This window comes from Biomphalaria glabrata, chromosome 6 (genome assembly GCF_947242115.1).
Source record: "Biomphalaria glabrata chromosome 6, xgBioGlab47.1, whole genome shotgun sequence".
Taxonomy (NCBI): domain Eukaryota; kingdom Metazoa; phylum Mollusca; class Gastropoda; family Planorbidae; genus Biomphalaria; species Biomphalaria glabrata.
The window spans coordinates 43,300,519-43,317,831 of NC_074716.1; the positions used below are offsets into that span (position 1 = coordinate 43,300,519).

Sequence of the window (17,313 nt, forward strand, 5' to 3'; positions counted from 1 at the left end):
ACTAAATATTCTATTTTTAATTTGTCATTAAAAAATTAAATTGGCCAGAATGCTCGACATTCTACCAGACTCGCTACCTAACTATGCTAGATCTACTATGTACACAATTATAACTAGAAGAATTATAACTAGAGAAGTTCCGCAAGGTTGTTAACGCCGGAAGTGGTAATGGTCTTAAGCCCATCATTACCTATAAAGTGTTTCCAATGGCACGCGTCTCAAATAGCCTCTGACAACCAGTCCAACTCCTGGCCATCACGCGTGGCTCAGTTAATGAGCCTGGGGGAACCGTTACCACGGACAGGAGAAGGGGCAAAGGCGAGCAACTGGCGCCTAAACCAGTAAGCTTCGGGCAGGAGGGGCTCGTTAGCCTTGGTTGGCTACCCATCTAGGAGAAGGAAAACTCTGAATCCAAACCTCCGCTGCCCTGCGGCTATACCCAAACACGGGAAAGGCTTCGGGAGACAACCCTGAGGAAAAATCAGGTGCTGGTGACCCTTAGGCAGACTGTGGCACACCGTGCTACAGCATGGCAGATCCTGCGGCGCTACTGATCCCAAACTGTATTGGATACTCCGTTCCTTTGGTAACTAGAAATTAATAATTCAATTTCTACAGCACATGCAGACTATTATCTCGGTATTATTTTAAAGGAAGTAACTAATATCTCCAATAGGCCTGTATCAATAAAGACAAAACATCTCCATGATATGCTGTCTTCCTCTCCTGTCCTTTTTCTTCCTTTTCTTTATATTTAGCACGCACTCTGGGCTCGCATTATTCCACAGTTGGCAGTGGCACGTTCACACTATCACATCACGCAATCATAACAGACTTCCATCTTAAAAATAAGCGATATAATAATTTACTTTAACTAATACAGCGAAGTAATAATTTTCTTTATATTACTTTCTACGAAGCAGGTTTAAGTGTAGCTTTGTATGGTTGCCCAAGAAACAAGTATGTCGGCGTACATCCTGTGGATCTATCATCTGGAATTCTAGACTAGTTGTACTCGATTTCAAATGCTGAGCAAATAAATTCCCCGGATTTTCATGATTTTCTTTATACCAAAAGAAATAATTATAATGATTTAAGTAAATATATTTGATCTATATAGATAGATTTGTTAATCAAAGGACGGAGCTAAAATAACGGGTAATTTCTATACTGACTATTTAGATTTTAGATCTACTTTGTACTTATTAATATATAGATCTATATAATAATTATATAGTCAATATAGTAATATACATAAGTTTAATAGACTAATACTATACTTTAGTGACTATACCGTTACCCGTAGTATACGACTACAGCTAATAAGCTATATTATAATTATATATAGTTCTAGATCTAGACTCAAACAAATCATTTTAAATATTTCAGTGATTTGTGTAGTCCTATAGAGATAGAGCCTTCTATATAGTTAATATAGAGTTTGAGGATCTAGATTATTTTAGATCTAATTCTAGAATTTAGTTATAATTAGTTATATAGGTCTAGTCAAATGTAGTGCTACCAAATTGCATTACTTCAGGAAGAAAAGTCAGATTATTTGCAGACGATTGTATAATATATATATATATATAGTTCTAATAGAACATTAAAAACAACACAAGACTCAGATATTTTACAAAAAGAATTAGATGAATTACAGAAATGGGAATCAAATTGGAGCATGTATTTCAACCAAGAAAAATGTCAGTTGATAAGAGTAACAAAAAAACTTTATCTAAAACAAATTAATTCCACTTATCTTATTCATGGCAAACCAGTAACACAGACTAAAAACGCAAAATACCTAGGTGTTATAATAAATGAAAAACTGTCATGGAATCCACATATTGATGAAACTACAAAAAAATCAAACAAAGCATTAGGGTTTATTAAAAGAAATTTCTATAAATTAAATAAGAACATACAAATAAAATGTTATTTAACCTTGGTTAGGCCAATAATAGAATATGCATCCTCCGTTTGGGACCACTCAACTCAAGAAAACATTAAGAAACTGGAACAGACAAAAAATAGAGCAGTGAGATTCATAACAAATGAATATTCACATTTGACTAGAGTAACACCCTTAGTAAAATCACTAAATTTAGAAAGCCTTCAGGACAGAAGACTCAAAAGTAAAGTAGCAATTATACACATAAATCACTGAACCATAATCTTCAAATACAAAAACAAAATTTAATAAAATACTCTGAAGGACACAAAGATAAAGGCACATTCCTCATCTCATATGCTAGGACAAATTTGTACAAATATTCCTTCTTCCCTAGTGCTATTAGAGCATGGAATGGGTTGCCTGAGCTAGCCAGGAAAACCAATGACTTGGCAGAATTTAAGTCATTTGTTAATATGCATAACTAAATGCATGACGCGTAGGACGTAATCATCTTCTTTTTTGAAGTAACGTCTGTATTATACAAGATAAGATATATACATTTATTTATACACACTTATACACAGTGCTTTTTTTTTTTGTAAAAAAAAAAAAATAGGTGCCGGTACTCAGTGATGGATTGCCTAAATTTTAATTTTAAAATACGAGAAAAGTAATAATTTTTTCCCCACTTTGAAAAAGGTGCAGTTACACCGTACCAATGCGTAACGTCACAAGAAAAGCACTGCATATACACCCTGGTATTTAATTTGCCTTGTGGATGCTGTCTTAGTTGACTCAGATCTAGATCTACTAGTCTACTCTTAGTTAAGTTTACTCTATACTGGGCCTACTTTAACTTTAGAGTCACGATCTAGGATGAAAAAAACAAAACTAGATTTAGATCTAAAGTCCTATCTAATTCTACATTGTGAATAAGAACTTGAAAAAGCTTTTGATTGCATCATATATTAATAGATGTATAGTTTGCATATTTGCACCAAAAAGGATTAAAATTTTAGTTCAATAACCAAACAGACATATATATAATTTTCAGATCATGAAAATTACTAGACTGTAACATCATGAATGTGTATAATGTTAAATGCGGGGTTTGTTTGTCCACTTAGCACATGACAGACATGAATAGTATACAAAACTTGAGTCAATCTCCAGCAGACAAATATAAGGTTTATTCAATAAAACAATATGCTGCACTTCATAGTAGTTACAAAAATGATCCAATGCATAGAAATATAGTTACATCCGCATAACAGCGGTATAAAAAATCTCCAATATATTAAGTCCTTAGGAATAGATATACATATAACTTTACTTATTAAATCACATCCGCATCACAGCGGGTAACAATAACAACTCCGCAGTACAGAAAACTAACTACTAGAAAAATATGTGCTGTCTCAAGTGACCACTGGCTTCGACTGCCCAAAAGATACTACTTAACTGAACTAAAAGTCAATTTAGTCATTCTTACTTCCTGTTTCTATATCAGGAGTTTCATGTGTCTTTTCACCCTCATGACCCGAGGTGAACATATAGCAGGCAATGTCAACCAAGACTGTGACATAGACTCTATTGAGATATTGAAGATATTGAGATATTGAAAAATCTGTGACCTGTGATGTCAGCTGATATGTTAATGGAAATTTAATTGTTGTTCAAAATTCTGGCTGGTGCTTATTATACATTGTGAAATAAGATGATATGTCCTTGACCAGTTGATGTTGTGATTGTAAAAATACAATTGACATGACCAATGACTGTCACTGTTTCTTTTCAAAAAGGAAACTCGATTTCTTTTAGTAAAGTTTCAGTTTTTTTCTCCATGTTTTTACAAACAATATTTTGTATTTATAAAATAGGTTTTAAAAATATATTTTAAGGCTTCAAATGAGTAAAGCTAGGAATCTACTGTAAAAGTCTTAGGCACATAAAGCTTATCAAATATGAAATACTATCCATTTTGACACCAAAAATTGCTATTAAAAAAGTAGCTTGAAAAAGTTTTAAATTGAAAAATTAATTTTTAAAAGTACATCCCTATTTGAACTTAAATCTATTAAACAATACCCAACTAGCAAACAATGCTCAGTGGCATAGCAATTATGGTGCTAAGGGGGTTTATTGCACCCTGCCCCATTGCAATTAAAGGGCCCTTAAAAGGGAAAAAATAAATGAAGACATACAATTTCTATCTTGTTTTTAATTAGAAGTTGTTTCAAATTGAGTGTATTGTTACTGTTTTTTTTTTTTTGTAGAAGCTAGTATCTTCATAATTGTATTTTTGTAAATAAAGCCTATCAATACACACAGGAATACTCAATTTCATTTTTCTTAATTGTCATATTCTTGAACTGGGCCCATGAAGACCTTGTTACACCACAGACATCATCCATCCTAGTGACCAGTGGCGCTATAGCTCATGGAGAGCCTGGCCTGCTTTAGCACATCTCTCCATTCTGATCTATCCTGTGCTTTATACTCGGACTTGTAGCTGTTGTAGATCTGCCTCAATGTCATCAAGCCACCGCTCTCGTGGTCTGCCTTTTGGTTTTTGCCAGTGAAAATTAAATATTTGAAGCTGACAAGATTTGATTTAAATCCACAAATGCAATGATAATAAAACAATGATATTTAAAAAACTGCAATGTTAAAATTTTATTACAAAATTTTTAAGTTGCAAATCACAAACAATTCAATTACAAAAGAAACAAAATTTTCTGTCACTGAGTAACAATTAAATGCATGCAGTGGACTCATTTATTTGGTTTGATCTATTTGGCAGGAAATGGCAGGAAAGAAAGGGAAAAAGGGAAAGAAAGGAAAGAAGAAGGGAGGAAAGAAAGGGAAGAAGGGAGGAAAGTCCAAAGAGATTCAAATGACAGCTCAAGAAGCTATTCTAGCCTATCAGTAAGTAAATATAAATATTTTAATGTGTAGACTAATCAACGAAATACCAGCTAATCCTTTTTCATTAGAAAGTATATCTAGAAGATCTTTCCTTGTCATTCTTTTATTAATAATAATGTATATATATATATTTATAATGCTAATATTTTAATACAGTATTTTACCCTAATGTAATTTGCTTTAACATACATTAACAATACTGGTTGTATATTAATTTTAATTCTCAGTTTTTACTTAAAAAAAAAGTGAATTATTGTTGAAATTTCTTCTGTGTTTTAATGAAGTTTTTTTCACCCTGGATACCAGCATATAATAATTATTCTAATCTTGTTAATTGTCCTTTTTTTTTTTTTGTGTGACATCAGAGTAAATGTAGTTGAAAAAAAATTGGAGGATGTCTCATATGAAATTCGAGGCTGGGAAGAAAGAATCAAGAGGAATCTAGAAAGAGTGAGTTAAACACTGCATATTGTTAAGTATTGCACTCTGCATTCTAATCAAAGACAACTTTTCATATCTTTATGGCATTGGATTCACCTTTTTTTTTTCAGAATGAAAAACTCAAACACGAACAAGAATTATTACTGAAACATCTTTTGAAGACAAATCGTGATGCATCCAACATCACAGATGCAGAGAGCATAAAAACTAGAGAAGATGTGACCAAAGAGATGATGTTGAAATGGCAGAGACAAAGAGAACGAGAGAAAGATATAGATTGTATGTTCAAAGACAGAAAGAGATAGATTGTATGTTCAAAGAGAGATAGAGCTAGATTGTATGTTCAAAGAGAGATAGAGATAGAATGTATGTTCAAAGAGAGAAAGAGATAGATTGTAGGTTCAAAGAGAGATAGAGATAGATTGTATGTTCAAAGAGAGAAAGATATAGATTGTATGTTCAAAGACAGAAAGAGATAGATTGTATGTTCAAAGAGAGATAGAGCTAGATTGTATGTTCAAAGAGAGATAGAGATAGATTGTAGGTTCAAAGAGATAAAGAGATAGAATGTATGTTCAAAGAGATAAAGAGATAGATTGTATGTTCAAAGAGAGATAGAGATAGATTGCATGTTCAAAGAGAGATAGAGCTAGATTGTAGGTTCAAAGAGATAAAGAGATAGATTGTAGGTTCAAAGAGAGATAGAGATAGATTGTAGGTTCAAAGAGAGATAGAGATAGATTGTAGGTTCAAAGAGAGATAGAGATAGATTGTAGGTTCAAAGAGAGATAGAGATAGATTGTAGGTTCAAAGAGAGATAGAGATAGATTGTAGGTTCAAAGAGAGATTGAGATAGATTGTAGGTTCAAAGAGAGAAAGAGATAGATTCTATGTTCAATTAGAGAAAAATAAAAAAGATAGTTTAAATATTAATTTAAAAGTCTCCTCCCTAAATATTCTATTTCATTTTTAGGAAGTAATTGATTAAAAATAATATTAGATATTCAAATAAGAACATTTTCATATATATATATCTTATATTACTTTCATAACATTGTTTGTGTCCTCTTTCAGTGATCAAAAAAGAAATTTTGCTGAAAAACAGTGAGGTAGAAAAAGTTCAAAAGGAAGTTCATTACTGGAAAACTTTTCGAGACTCAGGTCAACATAAACTACAGATGCAAATAAAATTGCTGGAGCAGGAACTTCAAGATATCGACTCCAGTTTTCTTGATATGGAAGGTGAAAATGTTTATTGATACCAGAATTTTTGTTGTTGTTTAATTACAATCAATTTTTCATGCAATTGAAAAAAATATGACTTTCAAATATTTTGATTTTTATAATTTGATTTTATAGTTAATAAATTGACAAAGTCATCAATTTATGGTGCTGTGACATCTTCCCAAATCTCAATTGATGCACTAAAGATTGATTAGTGTTCAAACATCAGCTCGAAGCTAGATGTTCTGTAATTTTAAAATTCAATTAAAACATAACAACAAGTAGTCATTCCATTACTTCCTTAATTAAAAACTTAAACAATCATAAATAAATGAACAAATGCTGGAAACAGAATTTGCCTTAAGGAGGATTTTACATAAATTTACAACATTTCAGTTATTTCAAACAAATTCAGTCAGTCCCCTGAGATTTGACTGTTTAAAAGTCAATAGCTGTTTTGGAGTGTAGTGCGACATCTGCGCTTCTATTCAAACACACTAAGAAACAGGGTGATAAATTATTTTTTCTTGAGTTTTATATCATCATACTCATATTCACATAATGTCTAATAAATGAAGCACAGTGAAGATACTGATGATCAATAACTATCAATGTATTAATAATGACCCTAATAGCCAGCTTTGCTTTTCTTAGACGTATAATTATAATATTAGCATACTTTTAGGTACACTTTTATTCACATACATTATTGTCACTACTAACTTCAGCACATTTAAGCCGAGAGAAACAGCTGACTATTGAAGAGTTGGAAAAAATGACAGAGGAAGCACTTTTACAACAGCAGGACAAAGCTTCACAGGTCAGTCTAACCTTTACATTGGAATCTTTTTAAGTCTGACATGGATATGATGTGCAAAAACTGTTGGGCTGAAATCTTTAGGTCTTAATTTTAATGATGATCACTGTGGTTTTTTTTTTCACTGGGTCTTAATGAGGTACCTAAGTATTCTTAGAGTAAATGGGAATCTAAAATTTTTTTGAGTCAGGTAAAAGTGTTTAGTGTGTCAGCCACAATGTATCCTAGAAAAAAACAACAACTAGCCATTGCAATGGATTATGGTTCACCTGCTTATGAAATATTGCTTTATTTAAGCAACTGTCATATAAAGTTGAAGTACATGTGTAATCAATATTCATGACTGTACTCTTTGAGGCCAGTGTACTGAGATACACTTGTAATAGACTTTTTGATGCCAGTGTACTGAGATACACTTGTAATAGACTCTTTGAGGCCAGTTGTACTGAGATACACTTGTAATAGACTCTTTGAGGCCAGTTGTACTGAGATACACTTGGAATAGACTCTTTGAGGCCAGTGTACTGAGATACACTTGTAATAGACTCTTTGATGCCTGTGTACTGAGATACACTTGTAATAGACTCTTTGAGGCCAGTGTACTGAGATACACTTGTAATAGACTCTTTGAGGCCAGTGTACTGAGATACACTTGTAATAGACTCTTAGAGGCCGGTGTACTGAGATAAACTTGTAATAGACTCTTTGAGGCCAGTTGTACTGAGATACACTTGTAATAGACTCTTTGAGGCCAGTTGTACTGAGATACACTTGTAATAGACTCTTTGAGGCCAGTGTACTGAGATACACTTGGAATAGACTCTTTGAGGCCAGTGTACTGAGATACACTTGTAATAGACTCTTTGAGGCCAGTGTACTGAGATACACTGGTAATAGACTCTTTGAGGCCAGTTGTACTGAGATACACTTGTAATAGACTCTTTGAGGCCAGTGTACTGAGATACACTTGTAATAGATATAAGTCCTGAAACTAGTAGACACTATTAGAATCTTTTTACTTAAAATTCTATATACTTCTGAGTCATTCAAAATTTCATCATTGGAGGAAGTTACAAAATTAGAGACATGAAAATGTTATCAGTGTCAAAACATTTGTGATATTTCTTAATTATTTAACTTTTTTTTTTAGTCTGCTTCATTTTGATTATTCTGTCAACATGAAACATTTAAATGTTCTGTTTCCTGCATTAGCTGCATATTTTCAAACTATTTAATTTTTTTTTTCAGAAAGCTATGGCTCAGATGGACAAATATGACAGACAGGAAGTTCTTGATAATGATTGGCTGAAAAGAGAGGTACCAAAAAGAAATGGAACACTTGTTTTCTATAATTATTGACCACTAATGAACAAGATCCACTAAATATGAATGCATTGCAAGCATACAATAAATCATCTAGATGGCCTTACTGTTTGATCCCATGCTTTCCTTTTCTTGATTAAGGAAATAGATAACAATTAATAAGTTTCAAATTGTTTATAATTTTTTTGCTGCATTCTGCACAGAAAATACAACAACTAAGATCTCAGTTTTTTTTTCAAGTACACATTATCTGCAAAGTTCCTGTAGTCAAGCTTGGTATAAATATTTATTTCAGTGTCTGATTGTGAAAGATCTGAATGTAGTTTTAATGATATGGATGCAGGCAGAAGTTATTTTACTTTTAGTTTTCCAATTTCTAATTCATTTTCTTTTCCTTTACCATAGACTCTTAATGGATTTAATTTAATTGTTTTGGATGTTTGTTCAGGAAGGAAGATAATTAAATTATAGCCCACACCTCATACAGGACAGCAGAAGATATTAATGGACAGGGTTCCCTTGTGGGACCATTATGGTGACAGTCCGAGGTGCATACTTTTAAAGTCAAAGTAGGGAATAGGATGTGCAGGTGTTATGAGAGGTTTGATGGGTTTAGGAAGGACACAAACCAACTTTTTTTTTCTTGTCCTGGTCATAGATATTTATTATTCTATTATCTGTGTCTTCTTCAGGTGGGTCTACACAGAGCAGAGGTTTCTGGGATACAACAAGTGGTGGAGCTGTTAGAGAGAGAAAATCTTGAGTTGATGAGTGAATTGTTTGAATGTTCTGTGGAGGACTTGAAAGTCTCCAGGTAAAGAAAGCACCAACGACAACAAAATTTAAACAAATATCTGTTACAGTTTATGTCACCATGACCAGTTGTTATCATAGAAATGCTTGCATCTTGTTTCTTTGTTCACCTGCTCATCACTTGGCAACACAAGAAAGAAACTTTTAACTCATTGATTAAAAAGATAAATTTTTTAGGTGTGAAACAAGTGAAAAAAACAGCTATGTACTGCCCCATTAGGGGTTAAAATTTTAAGCAACAAACTTTAGGAATAAACTATAAGCTTTTATTTACACTCTAGGTCCATAAGTTTAACTCATTTATATGTAAAAAAAAAAAATGATATTCTCACAAATTTTGCTATCTACAACTCTGTTAGCTAGCATGTCATCAATGGTTCCCCTACAGGTCACTTAGGTCAGATCATTATACACACACCTACATGTTTGTCATCATTATTGTTACAGTATTTGGTATGCTGAAAAAAGAGGGGGAAATTAATGTAAAAAATTTGAATGGTGAAGTGGTCATTTTTTATCCATCTCTGGGACTTATTGGACTGTTTGTAATATGCATCAGTGTCTTCTTCACTTGAGATCTATATTCTGCTTTCTTCTGTCATCTCTGGACTCTAAAACTGTCATGGAATCAGTCTTCCGTTATCTAGGTCTATCTCCTGAAGTCTACCTACTATCTTACCTAGAAGTGACTGCATTGTCGAAACCCGTTCAAGTTATTTGACCAGATATAATAGTACAGGAAGTAGTGTTCGCCTTCTACTTCATAGAGTATGGGAGTTTCTTTTAATTAGTTAATGTGCAAATGAAAGGACATTAAGTGATAATGTTTTGTAGGAGTTAAAATGTTTGGTTACTTCCCCTGGAACTTTTCTCAACTTTAACTCTTTTTTCTTGTCTTCTAATTGCTAATGTAGTTATAATGTAAATACATCAAAAGATAACATATTTAGAAATGTTACAAAAAAACTCTTTAAAAGTTGGGGTAAAAATATTGTTTCATTTAATTCACACATTCTATTTATCTAGTAAAAGAGTTTATGTTGTTTTTTTTAGCATGAGTTATCTTTCTTTTCATTGGTATCAAAATGCTTTTTTCCCTTCCATTTAGCCTAGCTTCCATTGTGTTTTATTTTTTAGACTCAATCTTTGTAATTATTATTTTAACTTTTAACTATTTTACCTTTTCTTCTTCCAGATCATTTTATCTGACACAAATAGCAGATTCTGAAAACTTGGAGCAGTCTGGTATTCTGGAGATGGACTTGAGTGAAGTGAGTCCTTTGTCTGAAGAGTTTATTGAAGAGCAAGTCAACAAATCCGTTTCCAGTAAGTCTTTCACTACTTGATTTATTTCATCAATTCTTTAGTTGGCATTGATAATAAGTTTTTTTTTTTTTTCTTTTTTTAACTATTTTAAATCAGAAAGTACGCCTAAACATATTTCTTCTATAATTACAATAAAAGTTCAAATTCATGAATACAATGTAAGGGGATGCTTAATTTCTCAATTAGAAACATATTTCTTATTTGGCATTGGTAATATTAAGTTGTTTTTCTTTTTAAAAGTATTCTTTTTTTTTATCACTACCATTTAAGTGCTTTTAATTAGAAACATATTGTATTGAGCAGAGAGTTTTTAATTAGGGATGTATGATTTGCAAAAAAAATTGGTCACAGTTCCTAGTGTGTCTATTGCCTCAAAACATTTTAAAACCCATTCCAGCAGCTGTTAGTTTAATAACTTCAAGTTAATTATTATTGTTCAACACAAACACACACACACTTCCATGTCCTGGTGGGAATAAACTTTTACTTATAATCAAAACATTTTTAGTTTGCAACCAAAGATCCTAGTTACAAGTTACAAGAAGGAAGGAAAAAATAAATTTTAGAAACTGTAAAAATGCAGTGGATTCTAAAGAGTCCTGTGGATACAGGACCACAGGGATGTGGGATTGCTGAAAATGCGCTTTAAAGAATTTAACTGCACATGTGGGGAAAATTCTAAATGATTTTATTAGATATTCTTTTAGAGTTCAGTGGTATTAATAAACAATAAATGAAAAAACAATGTATTGATGTAAAAAATACAAAACAGAATTTACATCAGCGTCATGTCAGCACTGTGTTGGATTAATAAGTGTGTGGGATTACTAAGTGTGTGGGATTAATAAGTGTGTGGAATTAATAAGTGTGTGGGATTATGAAATGTTGCACTATCCAGAGTCAGTTGTAAATTTTCTGATTATAGGGAAACTCCGATAGTTTTTCAAATTTTAGTTATTGACTTATTTAAATTCTGCGTAAAAAGTTGTAATAGTAAACATTATATCATTTTTTATTTAAATGCTCAGAAATTTTATATTTAATAAATTAGACAGAAAATTCTTCACGCCCCCAAAAGAACGGGGTTCTGCGAGATATTGTTTTAAGTTATTTCATGCGTCACTTCCCTAAACAATACTGAAAGAGAAACTTGATTTAACCAATCGTATCACTTCATTCTTACAGTAGCTGTTAGGCTGTTAGGCTTAGTGACAGCCTAGTCCAGAGCTATGATACAGTTATATATATAAACATGAATAGATAGATCCAAAAGCATTAATATAACCAACTCGAGAAAAAAAAAGTAACATTTTCATCTAAGCCTCTCCCTATCCCAAGAAGTAAATAGATCGTGTGTCTGAATGATTCGAACAAGCTGGTCAGTGTAAGGCTAGTCGAGACTACGTGTAGTCAGTCATGACAAGACAACCAAGCGATAGTGTTTGTTGTGTGTTGAGTGGTCTGGCGAGAAAATACACACTGCCGTGATTAGTCAAGCATGTAAATCTACTTTTAATACGCATTTTTTCTTTGCTTACAAGATCCTAGATCTAACTGCATAGACAAAGATATATTTCTTTTACGAGAATGTAAACTTTGCTGTATGGTCTCCTGTTATACAATAAGTCAATAGATTAAAACACCTTTGTGACGTCACATAGAAACCCGGTGAAAGTCTGACTGTTTTTTAAAATTACGTCGGAAAAACATCAATTACTAAGTTATTATTGCAAATAAAAAAAAAGAAGAATATATTCATTATCTGTAAATCAAAACACATATTATACCAAAAATTGTCAAAACCATCGGAGTTTCCCTTTAAGCACTAAATTTTTTAAATTATCACATTTTCATAAGTATTATATCTTATTAAAAATTAGAGACACTGGCATGTACATTTTTACATCATTTTATTTTAATGTTTCTCAAGGACATTGTAGCATTTAGTTTTCTATATGATCAGTCATTTTAAAGATCTTTTATTCAATTTTATTCAAAAGTCAAAACCACAACAAAAAGATTTAATTTTCTGATATTTAATGTTCAAAAGATAAAATTAACTCTAATTTAAAGTAAAACCTTTGCTTTATCTATGTCTACCTTCTGTTCCATATTCCTACTTCAGTAGATATGGTGTCAATAGTGTATACACTGTTTGTGAAACATAAACATTTCTACTGATTTCCCATAGAGAAAGAGCCATTCTAAGAAGTTTTATCCTCTATGATGTGAATATGATTGATCTGAAGTATTGCTTGCAAACAGTCTGTCACTTTTTCTCACTCACTCAAGCTCTCTCTTTTGGACTCTACCTCATTAGCTCTTATCTCAACATTACCTTCATTACATTCAACCTGTTCTTACCTTCAAATCGTTATCATCAATGCCAAATAGCATTAAGTTTTTCCTAATACTTTATAAGGGGGCTGAGTGATTAAGCGCTTGGCTTCCGAACCTGTGTCAAATCTCTGTGAAAACTTTGATTTTGAATTTCGGGATATTTAGGGTGCTTACTTACTTACTTACTTACTTAGGTCCTCCCGCGCCGTTCGGCGCATTGGGCGGCAAGCTGTCTCCATAATGATCTGTCACTGGCAATGTCTGAAGCCTCTTCCCATCTGGTGTCCACTGTTCTGAGGTCCTCCATGAAGGTGTGTCGCCAGGTAATACGAGGACGTCCCTGTTTGCGCTTTCCTCGTTTTGGCTTCCATGTTATCGCAACTCTTGGTGTGCGTAATTCATTTTGACGTAGAACATGTCCCGCAAACCTCATGCGACGCTCAGTCACAACCTCACTAAGTGTTCGACTCCCAGTTCGGCAAAGGATTTCCTTGTTTGAGATCCGGTCTGTGTAACTGACTCCCAAAATCCGTCTCAGCCATCTCTGTTGAGCCACATTTAGTCTTTTCTCAATTTTGACAGATGACTTCCATGTCTCACATACATGCAAAGAACTCCGCCATATGCCGGTCCCAAGCCCGGGTGAGAAAGGAGGAGGGTTTGGCGTGGGGCTAGCGACCCCACCCTGTAAAACCACTATTGCTACAGAAACGGCAAACTCGACACATTTAGGGTGCCCCTGAGTCCATCCAATTCTAGTTGGGGAAAGTAAAGGCAGTAGGTCATTATGCTGGCCACATGACACCCTGCTCATTAACCGTTGGCCAAAGAAACAGATGAGCTTAACATCATCTGCCCAATAGACCGCATGGCCTGAAAAAGGGGAACTTAACAAACATTTTATAAATTTTAGACACTCATTTTGGTCCTCATCCTTACCTCTCTTTGTATTTGTGTATAAGTATCTCTAGTAATTACTAGTCTACTGCAGCCATGGCTTGGTCGGGTAAGGGAATGTATTCCAGTGGTGAAAATTATGTCAATGTAGCTCTATAACTCATCTATTGCAACAACAGCTCGTCCTAAAAGTGCAATACAGAAAGCTGTAGAGGACAAAGTATTATCCATCCTGGCAAGACAGAGCTCTTCAGAAGAGGAGGAAAATAAAGAAGAGGGTTAGTGTTACTGGTGCTTTGTAAAACAATAATTTTTACATAAATAAATAAGTAAATAATATTTATATAATTTCTTAACACATGAAAATGCTTGGTGATTGTGATGTCAATGTAAAATGAGCAGGAGTTAAACATTATTTTTTTTTAAGGAAAAAAACTTTAAATATATTTGAATGGCTCTTGACAGAGAAGGTAAATATGTCATTTATCCTTGAGGAAAACATTTTATGAAAGGAATTAGGAATGACAGACTTTATTTTTACAATTTTAATGGCAAGGAGAAAAAAAAAATCATTGTAGCATAAAAATAAAAAAAAATAATAAAAGAACATGAAACCAGTTTCTACTTTACTTCTTTATATGATTAGTGAAATGATATACTTACATTTTTTTATTATATTTTATTCCAGAGGACATGGGTTCGGATTCAGAGAGTGGAGTGTATGCCAACTATTACTTTGAAGAAGAAGATTTTGATGTATGTTTTACAATATAGTGTTTGGGGATATAATGGATGTAAAGACCATTGGAACATTGTAGATAACAAAAATTAAACAAATAAACCCCTCCCACAACATGTTTACAACAGAGATTGAACCAGGCCTAATAGAAATTAAAAAAAAAAGCTTGCATGTTACACATTTGTTCACACTGTGACATACAGCTGGACCTGGAGCTTACTTTGAATAGGTTTTAAGATTCATGCTTCTCAACTTAACAATGTTGTTTTTTTTTCAAAAACCTCAAGCTTGGTCTCCTGCTGGAGTTAAAATCTGTGTGTGAAGCAAGTTCTGGTTTAATAGTCACTATCTCTTGGGTTTGTCTACATACCTCTAAGATCCTCATACAAATGACTTTAGACTGTAGAAAGGACGTAACTATACATCAATTTCATCTGAATCAGAATGTGGCATTTGGATCTCAATTTATAACTAATGATAGCTAAAAACTGATAGTTTAAACTAATATGTTCATTTTATAGGATTCATGTTTTTTTCCCCATCGTTCAATGCAAACTTGTTGGCTTGTGAGTCTAACTGGAGAGTTTCATATTAAAGATACAATGTCAAGGAGACAGAATGGAACTTTTTTATTTGCTGCAGTGGTAAAAAAGTTGCAAAATTTTTAAAACTCTTTCTCTCCGTAATTATTTACCACATTCTAGTGGAATCAACGCTGGTATCGTCAGTTAGGAGAGAGAGAGAGTTAAAACATCTTCTCAACACTTCCTTTGTACACCAGATACACCAAAAAGCTGGCTATTTATAGTCTTTTCACCATGCTTGGAAATCTCCAATAGCCTTTAAGGATGAACTGGGGAGGGGAGGAAGTAATTATTTTTTAATCATCCCTAAGTGGAAGAATGAGTGATTCAGTCAGTAAGAGCTTTGGATTATGTATATATATATACACATATAACATCTTTAATATATTTATGTAAACAAGAAAATTATAATAGTAATAATCATTTTTATTAACCATAAACCATAATCAGTGTTTACCATTAGTCACACAAATAGGGGAATGAAACATCACCTCCTCATGGATTTAGGTCTATTGATATAGTCTTATATGATTGTAACTAATTATTCTGTACATCTATTTATGGTCTTTATACATTTTGTTTAAAACACAGGATTATTTGAAACTTGGTCCTTTGGAACTGAAGTTGTTGAGCATCACTGGCCAGCCCAAACCCATTCATAGAACCAAGACACTCACTGAGGAGGAAATGGAGGCCAAACAGTTTCGACCAGATGAGTGGCCAGTGACAACAGCCATGCTACATGGTCCTCTGATGACCAACACATGAAGACAGAGTCCTTCAGAATCTCAATGAAGTAAGCAGTTTGAAGGCTAGATCTTTATTTATTCTGTTACTGCGTTCATGTTTCCTGTGAGATCTACATTTGATATATTCATCTTTGTGTGTACCTTTTTTAAATTGACCATGATGACTTAAATAATAATAATAATTATTATTATTGACACTCTTAATCATATGTCCTATGAAATTTTAAAGTGTGCACCTCTACCTGATCTACCTGTGATATTAGTAATACATTTCTTTATAAGTTAACATTGGTATATGAACCTCAACAGTTTATTTTTCTGTCATTTAAACCCTGTTATCTTATCTAATAAAATACTGACATTACTTCAAATAAGAAGATGATTACTGTTCAGTTATTTAGATTAACTATGATAGTACAGAAGTAGTGTTAGCCTTCTACTTCATAAAGTATGGGGAACTTCTATTATTTATTTATTGCATGTGCAAATGACAGGGACACAACTGATAACTTTTTATTTTGGACTACACAATGTTTGGTTACTTCCCCTGGAGCTTTTCTAAATTTTTAATAATTCCTGAAACAAGTTCTATTTCATTATATATACATTCATTAGTAAAGTGTTACATTTCAAATTATTTTTGTGAGCATGTTAATGTTTCCAAGCTGCCAAAATTTGTTCTTTTTTTTTTTTAAAGCCATCTGTTCACATAAATATAAGCTCAAGTCTATGAAGTGACTTTTTTTTTTTAAACATGGTAGAGTAGGCAGTTATAGAAGAGATAAGATTGTTGAGATTTGTTTAGAATTTTACTGTAATATTACGATGCTCTTGTCAGGACTCACAATATTGAAGACACTACATTTGATTATTATGTGATATTGTTAATAGCCTTCATATTATATTATTGTTATAAATGACAAAAAAATAATATCGTAACAAATGCTCCTTTTTAAATCCATATTTTGTATTCTTCTTTGCAATAAACATATACTGGTATACATATTTATTTTATTTTTTCTCTGAGACAAAATTTATAATATAATATCTAAGTGATCAAATGAATGATCCAAAGCTCATTATATTTAAAACTTTAACTGGTATGACATTCAAAATGGAATAAGACTTTAGTACAGTTGACCCTTGATAGACAGTTAAGGGACCAGGGTTTTGGTGGATTATCAAAAACACCAGATTATTAAAGGGTTAACTGTACTTAAAGAATTTAGCTGTACATG

The 17,313-nt window shown here is 32.8% G+C and overlaps 1 protein-coding gene across 2 annotated transcripts; it reads left to right on the forward strand.

The window, feature by feature from the left end:
• Positions 1-932: 932 nt before the first annotated feature.
• LOC106063879 (coiled-coil domain-containing protein 83-like) lies at positions 933-17,076 on the forward strand. Of its 2 annotated transcripts, none has more exons than XM_056032516.1 (12): positions 933-1,158; positions 4,698-4,822; positions 5,188-5,272; positions 5,374-5,542; positions 6,338-6,505; positions 7,216-7,307; positions 8,553-8,621; positions 9,320-9,441; positions 10,636-10,766; positions 14,183-14,281; positions 14,692-14,759; positions 15,918-17,076. In XM_056032516.1, exons 2-12 carry the CDS (start codon positions 4,701-4,703, stop codon positions 16,092-16,094), a joined length of 1,302 nt encoding a protein of 433 aa, XP_055888491.1. In that variant the 5' UTR covers positions 933-1,158; positions 4,698-4,700; the 3' UTR covers positions 16,095-17,076. The 2 variants fall into 2 exon arrangements, with proteins under 2 accessions (XP_055888491.1, XP_055888492.1); XM_056032517.1 differs by having other exon boundaries at positions 933-1,097.
• Positions 17,077-17,313: the final 237 nt, after the last annotated feature.

Coding starts and splice junctions, on each gene's coding strand:
- LOC106063879 (XM_056032516.1), top strand. CDS start 4,701: ATGGCAGGAAAGAAAGGGAAAAAGGGAAAGAAAGGAAAGAAGAAGGGA. Junction 5,543..6,337: donor ACGAGAGAAAGATATAGATT/GTATGTTCAAAG, acceptor GTCCTCTTTCAG/TGATCAAAAAAGAAATTTTG. Junction 9,442..10,635: donor GAGGACTTGAAAGTCTCCAG/GTAAAGAAAGCA, acceptor TTCTTCTTCCAG/ATCATTTTATCTGACACAAA.